General features: G+C 42.9%; 1 protein-coding gene across 1 annotated transcript in view; it reads right to left on the reverse strand.

Moving 5' to 3' along the window:
• Nucleotides 1–16321, reverse strand: part of LOC123499934 — a 104117-nt gene that overhangs the window by 39875 nt on the left and 47921 nt on the right. The window contains exons 27-46 of the mRNA XM_045248468.1: nt 15453–15589; nt 14791–15000; nt 13746–13954; nt 13003–13115; nt 12312–12562; nt 11740–11930; nt 10975–11105; nt 10641–10765; nt 9428–9601; nt 8894–9090; nt 7939–8086; nt 7494–7565; nt 7129–7314; nt 5386–5533; nt 4486–4613; nt 3928–4134; nt 3547–3686; nt 3286–3422; nt 3023–3153; nt 2394–2569 (exon numbers count right to left, since the gene is read on the reverse strand). Of these exons, the coding sequence (XP_045104403.1) occupies nt 2394–2569; nt 3023–3153; nt 3286–3422; nt 3547–3686; nt 3928–4134; nt 4486–4613; nt 5386–5533; nt 7129–7314; nt 7494–7565; nt 7939–8086; nt 8894–9090; nt 9428–9601; nt 10641–10765; nt 10975–11105; nt 11740–11930; nt 12312–12562; nt 13003–13115; nt 13746–13954; nt 14791–15000; nt 15453–15589 (3211 nt within the window). The remainder of the gene's footprint in view (nt 1–2393; nt 2570–3022; nt 3154–3285; nt 3423–3546; nt 3687–3927; nt 4135–4485; nt 4614–5385; nt 5534–7128; nt 7315–7493; nt 7566–7938; nt 8087–8893; nt 9091–9427; nt 9602–10640; nt 10766–10974; nt 11106–11739; nt 11931–12311; nt 12563–13002; nt 13116–13745; nt 13955–14790; nt 15001–15452; nt 15590–16321) is intronic.

Consider the following 16321-nt stretch of genomic DNA (forward strand, 5'->3'; position numbering starts at 1 on the left):
ATCAGGTTTGTCGTGCATGAACGCCCTTTCCTAAAACCAAATTGACACTCACAAAGTATGTCATTTTTCTCCAAGAAGTCTGTCCATCTAGTCTTCACCACCCTCTCACACATCTTAGCTACCACACTTGTAAGTGACACTGGTCTATAGTTCAATGGGTCTCTTGTTACCTGATTTATAGATTGGGACAATGTTAGCTCTTTTCCAGTCTTGGGGCACTACGCCTTCCCTTAATGAGGCATCAATTACTTCACAAACTTTTTCTGCCAATTGCTCCCTGCATTCTCTTAAAATCCATCCTGATACCCCATCAGGTCCCACAGCTTTTCTCACTTCTAAACTCCCCATCATGTTCTTGATCTCCTCCACCGTTACTTGAAACTCCTTCATAATCCCTTTCTGTTCCATTACCAGTGGTTTGTCAAAAGCAGTCTCCTTTGTGAATACCTTCCGAAAGCATCCATTCATAGCCTCTGCCATTTCCCTGGGATCTTCACTGTATACTCCATTTACTTCTAAACTTTCAATACTTTCTCTATTTTTGATGTTGTTGTTCACATGTCTGTAAAAAAGCCTTGGTTGGTCTTTACATTTATCAATTATATCCTTTTCTTGTTTCTTTCTTTCTTCTCTTCTAATCAACACATATTCATTTCTTGCTCTTTTGTAACTTTCCCACTGCTTAATCCGTCTTTTCCTTCTCCACCTCTTCCATGCATCCTCTTTTCTTGTTCTAGCCTTTTCACATCTATCGTTAAACCAGTCCTGCTTTCCAACTTCTCTATGTTGTCTTATTGGTACAAATTTTTCTCACCTTCTTTGTATATTTTTATAAATTCCTTCCACTTTTCATTTGCTCCTTAGCACTCTTGAATTTCATCCAATTTGTCTCTTGAAAGAATTTCTTTAGGTTTCCAAAATCTGTCTTGGCATAATTCCATCTTCCCACTTTATATTCTTCATTTCTTCTAGATTTCTCTTCGTCTATCACCTTGAACTCCAAAACTGCATGATCACTCTTTGCTAAAGGGCACTCCACCCTCATCTCCTCAATGACCATTGGCTCTGTACTAAAGACCAAGTCCAGTCTTGACGATGCTCCTCTCCTCCAAACCTAGTATCTTCTTTGACCCACTGAGTTAACACATTTTCCATTGCCAGTGTCAATAGTGTATTTCCCATGTTGTCTCTGATCCTTCCATTGACCAGTCCTCCCAACACACCTCTTTACAATTAAAATCTCCCATCATTATAGTTCGTTCACAGCCACCCAACATTTCTTCCAGACATGTTCCTGTATCACTTATCATTTCTTCATATTCCTGTACTGACCATGCATTTGTCTTAGGTGGTACGTACACCACTATGTAGTGCCTCTTTTTCCTTCATTAGTTTCTGCTCTGATCTTTAGCACTTCTGCCTTTCCCATACCTTTTTTCACTTGATCCACCTTTATATCTTTTTTAACCAGCAACATCACTCCTCCTCCCATCTTACCTACTCTATTTCTTTTCCAAACGTTATATTTCCTTCTCCAACCTTCATCAGGTCTTCTCCTCTCTCAGTTTTGTTTCAGTAAGACCCACAATATCTGGGTTCTTGTCCCTCAAGTAATCGTTGAGTTCTAAAATCCCCGATATCACTCCATTTATGTTGGAATACATTACATTTCGCTCATATGTAAGTTTCTTTAGTCCTTTCTTGCTGTACTTTTCTGTGTGTGTGTGTGTGTGTGTGTGTGTGTGTGTGTGTGTGTGTGTGTGTGTGTGTGTGTGTGTGTGTGTGTGTGTGTGTGTGTGTGTGTGTGTGTGTGTATCTTGCCTTGGCTGCCCTTTGTAAGACTGCCAGTGTGGTATACACAAAGATGGAAGTAGATCATTCAAGTATTTACAAGACACTACATGCTGGTTGTCTTATTCAGTACTCAAAACACTTAATCTCCAAACACTCTGAAGAAGCAGAGGTCTAGCTAGTATCTATGTACAAATACGGAGTTCACTTGCATGGTAGTGTCACTGAATCATTCATTTCATGCCTATAAAGTAAACAAATTAACATACGGACTAATGAACTGAAACTGAGAGCTCTTCAAAGACCACAAAGATAATGTTTTCAATAAGAGGGGCACCAACTAAGAACAAATGAACTAAAGAAAAATGCCCACTAAGGTTCAAGTCCCAAAATATTAAAACTATCATCCAAAATTGAAGTGTAAGTATCTTGACTCATCCCAAAGTCACAGAAAGGAAACAAAGAAGCAGGCAGGGAAGTGCAGAGTTAACTGGAAAATGGATGAATGACAGAAATTACTGATTGACTCTTGCATTAGAAAGGTGGACAGTGTTGGAGAGGTGACAAATGGAGGTACATATTGAGTGGTGTCATTCACGCACTGAATTTTCAGGATCTCTCCTCCATTATAGAGTGTGTTGTACAGGATGGACTCCAGCAACTGTCCAAGCGGCACCCTCACTCCCGGCACAAGGGGCACTGCCAGGGACTCTGTCAGGTTGAGCAGTGTCGAGTGTAGGTCTGAGTACACCTGGCCATACAAGGGGTAACTTTCCACCTGCAAAATATTACGTAAATTGCTGGAATCTCTAAAGTATTCTCTCAAACTGGCAACTTCCAAACCAACAATGTTACATACAAGTCCACACAAACTTCTATCCATCACAGACTACCTTCTTCTCATCCAATCATGTTATATACAAGTCCTTCTATCCATCACAAAGTGGCTCCAAAGTTCATACATTATACTATCCACCATAAACTGGCACCTTCTAATCCAAACAATCTTTTATCTATTCCAGGCTGGCTCTTGGGTCCTCTATCCATCATAAACTTCCTCCTCCTAACCCAAACATGCTATACAAGTCTACCCAAACATGCTATGCAAGTCCACACAATCTCCCATCCATCCCTTCTAGTAAATGATAAACAGAGCCAAGACTGAACAGTGATATCTGAACAAGACCAAGTCAAAATCTGTCACACAATGGTACAAGACACAGTTAGTTACAGAGTCATAGTCAGGAGATTCAACTTGGGCCACTGCTGTGTCATGCATGCGCTGCTGTACGTTCTGGTAATCCTTGACTAGCTGCAGGAACAAGGCAGGGTCCACCAGTCTCTCCAGCAGGCTGTGATCTCCTGAAGGGTAGAGGCACTTATCAACATGGCTTTACAAGGAGTGTTAGCATATCTCAAGCTTTTCAGGATTCAGACATGCAGAAGGCTGTCTAAGAGTGTTTTCCACCACAACATCAGCAGCACCACTCTTACTGTCTGAAGTGATTGGCTCCACGGCTCCCATGGCCATTGCCAAGCTGTGTGCCGTCAGGAACTGTGACGACTTGCTCATCCTCTCCATTGTCCCTCGGTACAGCCAGATCAACTGTCCCAGCGTGCCCTGAATGATCCTGTGGAGGAACCAGTACTCTCTCAGCACAATCTCTGCATGTTTGATGGTTCAAAATCATACGACAGTTAATGTCATCCCTGCTCTCCTACATCCCCTCCATCCTGAACCCTGCATGGCCTTACTTTAGCACCGGGCCGAAGCGAGTTGTAGTGAGTGTGTAGGCATTGTTAGAAAATGGGTCGTCCAGCTTGAAGGGGTCCAGGAACGCCAGCCTCCTCATCAGCTGGCCTACTGCCTCCTTCACTTTACTCAGGTTCACCGTCTGAGGAAAGAGAGATGGTTTGCTGACTCACTTTTCAACCCATGTCAACTGACCAAGATGAAACACAGAAAAAAGAAGGAGAGAATGGATGGAGGAAGAGGAGTAAGTTAGTGATGAAGAGAGAAATACATAGCTTACTAACTCGCTTTTCAATCTTAACACAAAAGGAAGAAAGTGAGAATGAAGAAAGAGGAATGAATTAGTGATATGAAGAGCAAAGCATAGGAAACCCTTATCTTACCTCGCCCTCCATAACTTCTGTCACATTGAACAGTGGTTCCAGGTCTTCACCCAGCTGGGGAAGTGAAAGGTTGCAGAATGTGTGTCTTAAGGCATCCCACTCCTGCTGCGGGAGGCCGGGGTACAGGAGGAGGTGCTCAGGTCCCTTCTCACACATCTCCTCCACTATCTCAAGCCAGTGGTCTCCTCGGAAAAACCTCCAGCTTGCCTGAGGAACAAAGAACTCATGGATTCCGTAGCAGAGAAATAGTTGAGGAAAATAACAAAATATGTACTCAGATGAATAGAATGGCAAAGAGAGATGTAAAAAAGACTTGGAAATGTGAGTCAATATATAATAACAAGCACAAAAGTGAGTGAAATGAAGTGAATATAAATAAAAAATAACAATGTAAAAGCTTGAAGATGAAAAAAGAATAGCTTCTGCAGTTTCTGATAAGTATTAAAAAAAGAAAATAATTTGGCAAGTTTTTGATCAGTATAACAATATAGAGTGACTAGTGACTGAGAGAAGCGGTGACAAGTAGAAGCGAGTCATTACAAAGCACACAACACTAACATAGGACTCAGGCAGCCACAGAGCCAGGGACACGAGGGTTGGCAGCCTTGGAGCCATGAACGCCACCACCTCCTTCACACTGCCAAGGTCCTGCACTGCTGCCTCCAGGTCCACAGTGCCAGTCGTCTCTGAGATAACAATGGGAGATGCAGTTGTAATGGTTCTAAAGGGTGTTCTGTCAATACTGAAGATGCTGTAATGGTTCTAAAGGGTGTTCTGTCAATACTGAAGATGCTGTGATGGTTCCAAAGTGTGTTCTATCAATACTGAAGGAGTTGTAATGGTTCTAAAGGGTGTTCTGTCAATAATGAAGATGTTGTAATGGTTCTAAAGGATGTTCTGTCAATACTGAAGATGATGTAATGGTTCTAAAGGGTGTTCTGTCAATACTGAAGATGATGTAATGGTTCTAAAGGGTGTTGTTCTATCAATACTGAAGGAGGTCCAGTTGTAATGATTGTAAAGGGTGTTTTGTGTTCTATCAATATGAGTTAATTCCGTGTTCCACAAAAAAATAAGAGCTTGTCAATATTAATAAAAATAAAAAGAACAAGACCACTCACATAGAAACACACACACATACACACGCACAATTCCCTGCCACACAAATAAACACAGACATTACAAACACACTATCTACTTCAATAAATCAGAGAGCTCGTCAATATCAATAAAAACAAAAAGAACACGATCCCTTAAACTGAAAAAAAAAAAAAAAAAAAAAAAAAAAAACACACACAATTCCTTGCCACACAAAATAAACAAAGATGTTACAAACACATTATCTACTAAAAAGAATAAGAAAGCTCATCAATATCAACAAAAAAAAAAAGAAAACACACACACACACACACATACAACTATTCCCTGCCACACACACACAAGCCCAGTCAAACCCACCATTGATGCTCTGAGCGAGGCGAAGGGACAGCTGGTAGAGTGCAGAGGCGACCTGAGGCAAGGTGTTGTTTACCCACCAGGGCGGGGAGTGAGTGCGTGCAGCCGACAGCCCCAGGAAGGCCATCTCCGGCACCACCTCCCCAGCGGCCTGCAGCAGAAGGGTGACATGAGGGTAACAGGTGAGAAATAAAGGGTTGAAGCATGAGATGATAATAATGCATTCTGGGTGTTCAGGGGAAAAAAAATGAGTTTAAAAATGAGAAATAATGCCTTTTGGGGTTCAGGAGAAAAAAATAATAGGTTCAAGATTCAGAAGTAATGGGTTTATAGATGAAGACTAATGCATTATGGGGTTCAGAGTAAAAAAAATGGGTTATACATCAGAAATAATGGGTTTAAGGATGACAAAAAATGCATTCCAGGGTTCAAGAGAAAGAAATAATGGGTTCAGAACTCTAGGTAAGAAAATAACAGGTCTCAGAAGTTCAGGGTAAAAAATAGGTTAGGAATCAGAAATAATGGGTTTAGAGATGACAAATAATGCATTCTGTAGAGTTCAGGAGAAAGAAGTAATGGGTTCAGAGCTCTAGGTAAGAAAATAATAGGTTCCAGGGCTAAAAATGGGTTATGAATCAGAAATAATGGGTTTAGATGAGAAATAATGTAAGATTCAGGGTTCAGGACTCTAGGCAAGAAAATAATAGGTTCCAGGGTTCAGGGTCAAGAAATAATGGGTTAGGAATGAGAAATAATGGGTTTAGAGATGAGAAATAATAAGGGATTCAGGGTTCAGGACTTTAGGCAAGAAATAAACAGGTTCCAGGGGTTCAGGATAAAAGATGGGTTAGGAATGAGAAATAATGGGTTTAGAGATGAGAAATAATGTGAGATTCAGGGTTAAAGAAAAGAAATAACTACTTTGGGGGTTCAGGGTAAAAAATCATGAATTCTGAGGTTCATGGGCAAAAAACAATGGATTTTAAGGGAATTTAGGAGAGAGAGAGAGAGAGAGAGAGAGAGAGAGAGAGAGAGAGAGAGAGAGAGAGAGAGAGAGAGAGAGAGAGAGAGAGAGAGAGAGAGAGAGAGAGAGAGAGAGAGAGAGAGAGAGAGAGAGAGAGAGAGAGAGAGAGAGAGAGATGGACAGACGGACAGACAGATGGACAGAGACAGAGAGAGAGTAGAGAGAGAGAGAGAGAGAGAGAGAGAGAGAGAGAGCAAAGCATTATCAAATACACCCCCTAACACACACCTCTTCGTAAAATTCAGCAGTTTTTGGTACACCCCCTCCCAGCGCTCCTCTGCTAGCCATAGTGGGGGGTGGAAGGTCCCTCTCGGATGACGGCCCTGCACTGCCTCCACCACGCCCTTCCACACATCCATCACCAAGAGGCCTAGAGTTGCTGCATCCACTTCCACAATCTCACCCTGGAGGAACAATGTGGATGAGAGAGAGAGAGAGAGAGAGAGAGAGAGAGAGAGAGAGAGAGAGAGAGAGAGAGAGAGAGAGAGAGAGAGAGAGAGAGAGAGAGAGAGAGAGAGAGAGAGAGAAAAGAGAGAACAGCAAAAGAGAAAAATTGAGAAAAAGAGAAGAGAAAAAAAAGAGACAGAAAGAAAGAAAGATATGAGGAAAAATGACAAATATAGACTGCAAAATATGGAACCCAACAAAAACCCAGAGTGATATCTAGAAGGCTCTCAAAGCCCCACTAATACAGAGACACAAAGAGGAGACCAGCCACTCACCATGATGACAGGTGGGTAGCCAGGGTTGAGCTGCATCCAGAGTGATGGAGTAGAGTAATTGCAAAAGAACTGGATGGTTTGGTTCAGAAGCTCCACCTCCACCCCTTCCACCTCTGCCAGCCTCTCCAAAAGGGACATCTGGAAGGCACAAGGTGGTTCTCCGGGCATCTTCACCACCTCGGACAGCTGAAATGGTGATGCGGTGTGGTTGGTAAATATTCACAATCAATACAAGGAAGAAATATATCAGAATGTTTACTTACGAGATCATTAACAGTTTGAGAGTTCACACAATCAAGAGCAGGAAGAAATATGATACAAGGATGTTCACTTAAGGAATGTACAAGACAGATATTTGTACTTACTAAGGAGAAGCGGCTGAGAAGACTGATGTACTCCTCAGTGATCTCCGGCAAGTGGTCCAGCAGATCCAGGAACTGAATCACCATTGGCTTGTCCATGTATGCCTGAGAGAGAGAGAGAGAGAGAGAGAGAGAGAGAGAGAGAGAGAGAGAGAGAGAGAGAGAGAGAGAGAGAATGGATACAAGTACAAATTAACAAGACAAGAAACATCAAACTACATTTTAAACCTCACCAAGCCTAGCCTAACTCCATCACAGTCAACCACAACCACTACCACAACCACCACCACTGTAGCAAATACAAAAACAATTACAACAAAAAGAAGAAAAGAAAAGAAAAAAATAAATCAATAGAAACACCACCAGAAAAAAAAAAAAAAAATACTAAGGAACATTTTAACCACCACCACCACCACCACCACCATCACCACCCCACTCACCTCCTTTAGATTCCCAGCAGATGCCAGCAGGAGCCAACGTGCCTGTCGGAGGTTACTACTGAGGGACAGCAGGACGTTTCTAATGACACGACCCTCCTGGGAGTCCTCGCCACCCGCTCCACCAGGGGACCCAGCACACCAGCCAAAATCACGGTGCTGCACAGACAACACCAAGGAGTCACCACCAAGCTTTGAGTTATTAGGTGCTTTTGGTGTTAAAAATAGTGAAGACTATGGCCATTAATATCTTGACCTCCAAAGACAGTTCATAATGTAAATAAAATCATCTAATCGTACACAAAACTCAAGGTAAAAAAAGTGTCCCAGTACTGAAGGAGTTAAGCATTTCTTGGCTACTCAAACTTCAATGCATGTTGGGAATTTTCAATAGTGTTTTCATAATCTTATTCCAATAGGAACACTGACAATGAACAAGTACCCCAGCACACGTTCTTATAGTTTTCCAAGTGTGTTTTCATGACTTTTTATTAAGGGCACTGGGCAGCAGCAACTAGAGTGAAAACAGGGCCAAGTGAGGTGCTAGTCCCAACAGGTAAGTCAAAAGTGTAATCCAGAATTAGAGAGGTGACAGAGTAGGGGGTGAGAGAAAGGTAGAGTCTTATACAAGGAGGCCATTACAAAGATATGGAGTTAGCAAGATTAGACGAGGAATTACTGTCAAAGAAGAAGTAGAAGACTGCAAGAAATATAAAACTAAAGCAAAGAGAGAGAGAGAGAGAGAGAGAGAGAGAGAGAGAGAGAGAGAGAGAGAGAGAGAGAGAGAGAGAGAGAGAGAGAGAGAGAGAGAGAGAGAGAGAGAGAGAGAGAGAGAGAGAGAGAGAGAGAGAGAGAGAGAGAGAGAGAGAGAGAGAGAGAGAAAGGACAGTCCGTTAATTGAGTTGGTGATAAAAAAAAAAAAAAAAAAAAAAAAAAAAAAAATTCCACCTTGCACTCTGACCTCACCTGTTTGCTTCCATCTCCTCCAGCGTGACATTGAAGACATCAGAGGACACATTCATCCACTGCTGCAGCCCCAGGTACTCCACCAGGCCACCCGGAGCAGTAAGGGGCGTCCCAATCCTGTCCATCTCATTCAGGGTGGAGATGTAAACCATGAGGAGTTTCAGGGCATCCTCCAGGGTCATAATAGGGTCTGGTTGCTGGTGAGTGGTGAAAGATGAAAAGTTGTTGTTTTGATATAAGAGAGGTGCTGGTCAAAGGCAACAAAGAGTGAAGAGTGAAGTTGAGTTAATGTGAGAATGTAAAGATGCTGCAAGAATTATATAAGTGTCAATCCATGTCTGATAATCAAATACTAAAGGCCCATTTCAATATATAAAAAAAAAAAATTAATAAGTGAATAAATAAATAAATGAATAAATAAATAAATACAAATTGAAAATGAAAAAAATAGACAAACAAATAAAAGAGAATAAAATAAATAAATGACTACTAACAGGCTAGGTCAGACAAGGAACACAAGCCTGACAAACTCACCAGCAGCAGATCAAGCCCCAAGAGGCCCCTTAGCTCCTGCACCAGAGCCTCCCCCTCCACCTGGCACACGTCCTTCTGCAGGGCAGCGATATCACTTCCCATGGCACTCGCATTAAGCTGGCACACTTCTGCCCAGCTTTCCACCCCCTGCAATGCCATCAGAGCTTCTCCAACCTGCCAGACACAAGAGAACATAATGAACAAGAAGTCAAGGAAACATCAAGAAAGGTACAAGAAGTCATCAGGCCAACACAAGACAGTTCCTTTCCAAAATAAACAAATATTTCCACCAATCTCATCTTCCAAACCTCCCTAATGGCTCAACCTAATGACTGCTAAGCCTATTGCTGGATAAAGTGAGTGTGGGTGGAGGATATGAGAGAAAATGATGGTGAAAGATCAGTTTGGGCTGTGAGGAAAGTAATGAAGGTGATACGAGATGAGAGAGATGGCAAGGACAGGCAATGAGGTGAAAGATGGAAGAGCTAGTTAAGAAAGGAGGTGAAAGATAGAAAGAGACCACAGGAAAGGAATGAAGGTGAAAGACGGACAGATAGTAAGGTGAATAATTAAGGTGGAAGATAGAAAGAGGCAATAAGGACTGGAATTAAGGTGAAGAAAGGTTAACACAGCAATGAAAGGAATGGAGGCAAAAGACAGAAAGAGGTAGCAAGGGAAGGAATTGAGGTGAAAGATGGAAAGACAGCAGGGAGAGAAAGAAGATGAAGAAAGGTCGAGACAGTAATGAAAGAAATAAGAGGTTGAAGTAAAGTGACCAATTGAGGTGAAAGATAGAGAAAGACAGTAAGGAGAGAAATTGAGGTGAAAGATAGAGAGGTAATAAGTTAAGGAATTGAGATAAAAGATAAAGAGAGAGGCAGTAAAGGAAAGGAAAGGAGGTGAAAGACAGAAAGAGACAGAAAGACAGCAAGGAAAGGTATTAAGGTCAAAGATAAAGACAACAAGGAAAGGAAAGGAAGTCAAAAGATACAAAAAAGACAAGAAAAGAAATGAAGGTAGAGGAAAGGAAGAGACAGCAAAGGAAAGACTAGAAAAAGACAAGTGGGAAAGTAACAGAGGCAAAGGACAGACAGAGACAAAGAATATGGTGAAAAAAACAGTTTGGGAGGGACGGACGGACACACACACACACACACACACACACACACACACACAAACACAACATCAAGGTAACAGACTCCCTAGTGCATACCTTGTCAGGGCGTTGAGCGAGGGTGTGCACAATGTCCCTCAGAACACCAGGATAGATGTCTGTGAGGGTGTCGGCCAGCCCACTCAGCACCACCGTTCCGTTCAGTACCTCATCCAAATCCTGGGCTGAAAAGTAACAATGTGGATGATTAATTAGCTGTGTTTGAGTCATGTCTCCTCATGCTCAAAAAAAAAAAAAAGTTAATTAAATAAATAAGTAAATAAATAAATAAATAAAATAAAAATACACGTCAAGAAATAAAATAACAATCAAGAAAAGAAATCAAACAACTTGACCCCCAAAAAAACAAACAGTTCATCCACACGAGCCTCACCCAACAAGAGGTTCATCCACTTGATTTGCAGCACAATGTTCTTAGGGAAGGTGGAGTTTTGTGGGACACCGAGCCAGCCTAGAGCCAACACCAGGGAGGGCACCAGCTCCTCCAGACCCTCAGTGGTGATGCTGTGGGAGGAGAAGGCAGTGTTAATGATGATGTGGGAGGAGAAGGGAGTGCTAGTGATGCTGTGGGAGGAGAAGGGAGTGTTACTGATGCTGTGGGAGGAAATGGGAGTGTTATTAGTGATGTCAGGATGAGAGAAGGCAGTGTTTGTGATGTCAGGATGGGAGAAGGTAGTGTTAGTGATGTCAGGATGGGAGAAGGCAGTGTTAGTGATGTCAAGATGGGCAAAAAGAGTATTAATAATGTCAGGATGGGAGGAATGATGGGAAGGTGAACACGGTGAAGGAAGAAGGTAGAAATATAAAGGAAGGTAAGCAAGATGAAGGGAGAAAATAAAAATCACCAAAAGGTCAACAGGATGAAGGAAAGAAGTAGGAAAGAAGGTGATAAGAAAAAATAGGAAGAAAATGGCAGACAGCAAGAATGGTGATAAAAGAGAAATGAATAACGTAACAAAGATTGAAAAAAAAAAAAAAAAAAAAACAGGAAAGACCAAAAAAATGATACAAAGATGGGAAAGGTCAGCAAATACACAACACACTCCACTCATATCTTTAACACTTAGAAATATATAACATCTGAAAAAAAAAAATAATAATAATAATGAAACAGGAGTCACCGCACATCCCAGCTTACCCATCAGTAGCATCGGGGTAAATCCTGTCCAAGAGGCGTTTCCAATTCTCTGTGACAAAGAAGGAGGGCCAGCCAAGGACATCCCGCACCCCCTGGTCCCTCGCCGCCACCACCACCTGCTGCACACTGCTTGCCAGGTCATGACTCTTGCTGTACAGTGTCTTGGTGGAGGGTAGTGGGGCCGAGGTGTTCTGGTGACGGTGTGGTATGTCAATGGAAGATACGCAAATATATACTAGAATAGGTGTTCCGATAGCAGTGCATGATGTAAACTGAAGATATACACACCCATACATGTAGAATACGATAAACTTTCTTCTCTTCAGTACCAGGATGCTTTTCCACTTTCACTCTGGTTACTATTTGGTGATTTTATAAAGCTTCAGAAATACTTGTTGGCATTAGAATAGTGAAGACTGTGGTCATTAATCTTCTGACCTCCATAGACTCTTCCTATTGTTCATAAAATGGTTTAATTGTACACAAATCTCAAGGTAAATACACACACACACACACACACCTGTCAGCCCCTAATGGAAAGAAGCTCTACATTCAAGCCACATAATCCCTACCTGTAAATATTTAACCTCCTCAAAAATGTCTGGGTTGGAGGAGACAAAGAGACACAACTTCTCAACGGCCTCCAGGAACCTCCCGTCACCTCCCTCAGGCTCCTCCAAGGTAGAATTGCCCCCACACACATTTTCAACTGTCAGGGTCTCCAGGGCCAGCTCACGGTGGATGTTATGGTGGATACCAGCCAGGAGGTCCACCCAGGAGGTATTAAGAAGCTGGTAGAGTTCAGTAATGGTGGTGTTGGCATCTGGTGAAGGAAAGGTGTGTGTGAGTGAGTGAGTGAGTGAATGAGTAGTGGTGGTGGTGGTGGTGGTGGTGGTGGTGGTGGTGGTGGTGTGTGGGAATGAGTGAATTGGGCAATGGTGTTGGTGGTGTCTGGTGGTGGTGAAGGAAAGTGGTGTGTGATTTAGTGAGTGTGGTAATGGTGGTCAGGTCTGGTGGAGGAGAGTGGTGTGTGAATGAGTGGTAGTTTGTAGGGTTCAGTAATGGTGTTTGTGTTTGGTCTGTGAAGGTGTAGAGTCTTGTCATCACTTTCATAACCATAACTGTTGTCGTTGCTGCTGTCATTATCCTTCCCTTTAGTGTCATCGTAATCCTTCCCTTCCTCCCACAAATTCTAAACATTTTCTTACTAAAATAAATTCTAAATAGCTTAAAATCAATCAAATTTAACCCATTGTGTCATACCTGAAGGAGGAAGCCCCTGCAGAAGTAAGGAGAGGGCAAAGTCAGTCTCCCGCACCACTGCCTGCACCTCCACTGGCCCTCTCTGCACCAGGGCATCCAGCAGGAGGAACGGCCTGAAGGAATAAACACACCATTCACATTTATAACCTAAAAGAAAGTGAAGAGGATGTTTGAAGTATTAGCAATATACTGTGAACCTATTGTGATTCTGTCTGTCTCTATACCCGGCCAGCAATCTCATACAAGTGACGAAAGCACCACACGCTCACACAAACACAAACACATAACCACACACACACATTATTCACACCAGCATTGTCAGCCCCAGGTGGAAAGATAGTTTTGTGGACAACCCTACTACATCTCAGAATCTTAGGGGTACACTGCAGCTGGCCATACACACCCCACAGCAAGGCCCCACAGCACACATTGGCTCACCCTTACCCCTTCATAATGGCAATGTTCCTTACCATGTATCTACTCCAATCCTGCGACCATAGCTGGCTATACCCCACAGCAAGGCCTTGCAGCATACCCTGGTACATCCATGCCCCTTCATAATGACTCTTCCATACTCTGTCCCTCCCTCAATCCTTAGACCACAGCAGATACAAGGTATGTTCACAGCAAATTCCTACAGCACACACTGGTCCACCCACGTCCCTTCACGCTGAGACTGCTCCCTAACTTCAAACAGTTGGATCAATAACACCACAAATGGATAAGACAGAAGCAGAACCTACCATTCTTGCTCAATCACCCTCAGACCAGCAAGCAGTCTGTTAGCCTCCCACTGAGATGTGTTCACCAGCAGTTCAAAATCAGGCATGTCTGGAGGCTTGGTGAAGTCAAATTGGCGGAGAGCTTCACCAAGGTTCTCCAGGCTGGTGAGGAACTGTGAGGGGGACACTGGTGGTGGTGGTGGTGATGATAAGGGCTGAGAGAACTGTACCTGCAGGAATGGAATAAAATGTTACTAAATTGTGGATGGCTGTCGGATAATTAAACTTAGGTGAATGGTGAAGCTCAAAGGTTTCTAAATTTGTAAAGAGAGTTTCAAGACATTTAATTTTGGATAATCTTTTTTTCTTTTGGATCTTATTTCTTTGGGGAATGGTATCCTAGTTGGCTTTTTGTTTATTTTGAGGGTTAAACATCTCTTGCTTCTTCACATTTTGGTTATATTGCCTAATGGTGTCTAATGGTGACTTCATAACTTTATATATCATACTTTTTAATACCCTGACCACCTCTTCCACCCCTGGCTAAAAATTGGATAAGTGTTGATATGGAGACGGGGCCACATGAGCATAAAGCCCAAGCCCTGTAAAACTACAACTAGGTAAATACACACACACACACACACACACACACACACACACACACACAGCCCTGTTCACTACACACACACACACACACACACACACACACACACACACAATCCCTAACCACCTCAACACACTATTGCAACCCCTGACTTCAACATTCACTATTCCAACCCCTGGCCACTTCAACACACACACAGTCACTGGCTACCTCAACACACACACACACTCTTCTATCCCCTGACCACTTCAACACACACACACACAATTTCTGGCCACTACAACACACACACACAATCCCTGGCCACTTCAACACACACACAATCCCTGGCCACTTCACACACACACACACACACACACACAATTTCTGGCCACTACAACACACACACACACACACACACAATCCCTGGCCACTATAACACACACTCTTGGATCCCCTGGCCACCTCAACAGTTGCCCTTACCACAGCCTCTGAAACAGTCTCCGTCAAGTTGGACCTCACAAATTTGGGCACTGGTTCTCCAAGGGTAAAGTTACACAGCAGTTCTACCCAGGCGTTCTTGTCGCTGCTGCGGTTACATGCCCCACTCAGCCAGCCATGTATGTCTACCCAGGCGTTGTTGCTGCTGCTGTGGTTATAGGCCCCACTCAGCCACCCATGTATATCGCTCTCCTGGAAGGTTAAGACACACTGCACTTCACTGCTTATCTTCTTCAGTATAAGGACATGTTTTCATATTCATCCTGCTATTTAGTGATTCTATACAGCTTCAGATATTTATGTTAGGATTAAAATAGTGAAGACTGGCCATTAATCTTATAACTTCCATAGATGCTTCCTCGTGTCAATGAAATAGTTTAATCGTACCTAAACTCATGGTAAAAATGCATCCAAGTACTATAGGGCTTAATTGAAATGTGGTCTATATTTCAAACTACTCTAAAGCATCTATTAATCTTTCTAAAGCCACTTCTGAGCATAACACTGACTAACTATTGGATAATTCGACTCTTTTTCATCTCGTTTTCTGTATCATTGATGCTCCAAACAATTGTAGACTCTTAGTAGTGTGATTTAATCTGTGCTACTGTGAAAGTTAAAATTCTACAAGACACAACACTGACCAACATAGCAGCGATGACGGTTGTGTTTATCTCAGTGAGTAGGATGTCAGCCAGGCCTTGAGGACCCTGCAGCAGGCGGGAGAACAGTGGGTCATCCGGAGACACACCAAACAGCTCACTCAAACTCACATCTCCCTCTGTACAGTGACGATGTGGCAGGTTAGAGCAATAAATAGTAGTTGTTAGTAGTAGAAGAATGTTTTTTCTATCTACATACCAGGTGTTCCTAGGTACAGTATAACATGGTAGTGCAGTGTATGAGTGAGGAAGAAAGGTAGTGGGTGAAAGAGAGGAGAGGAGAAAAGAGAAGGATAATAATTGTGAATGCATAACGTTTGAAATGGGAAGGTAGTGGGTGAAAGAGAGGAGAGGACAAAAGAGAAGGATAATAATCGTGACTGCATAACGTTTGAAATAGGAAGGTGTTGTTGGGAGTCACCTAACCTAACCTAATGCAACTCAAGGAAACAAAACTTAAACAAATCACATTCAGACACTCAGACATTCAGATTGCCTGCTGGTCACCTAGCTCAGAGCTCATAGACCAAACTTCGGGTAGGACTGAAACCACAACACACTCCACACACTGGGAAAGCGAGGCCACATCCCGTACCTATTTACTGCTAGGTGAAGAGGCTGCACATTAAGAAGCTTGCCCATTTGCCTCGCCGCCTCTGGGACTTGAACCCAGACCCTCTCAAGTGTGAGTCGAGCATGCTAACCACTACACTACGCTGTGTGTAATTCACCTCGGTCGCCTACTGGTCACCCAGCCAGTCTTCCCCATTACGGAGCGAGCTCAGAGCTCATAGACCGATCTTCGAGTAGGACTGAGACCACATCACACACAACACACACCAGGAAAGCAA

Source organism: Portunus trituberculatus, chromosome 8 (genome assembly GCF_017591435.1).
Source record: "Portunus trituberculatus isolate SZX2019 chromosome 8, ASM1759143v1, whole genome shotgun sequence".
Classification (NCBI taxonomy): Eukaryota; Metazoa; Arthropoda; class Malacostraca; order Decapoda; family Portunidae; genus Portunus; species Portunus trituberculatus.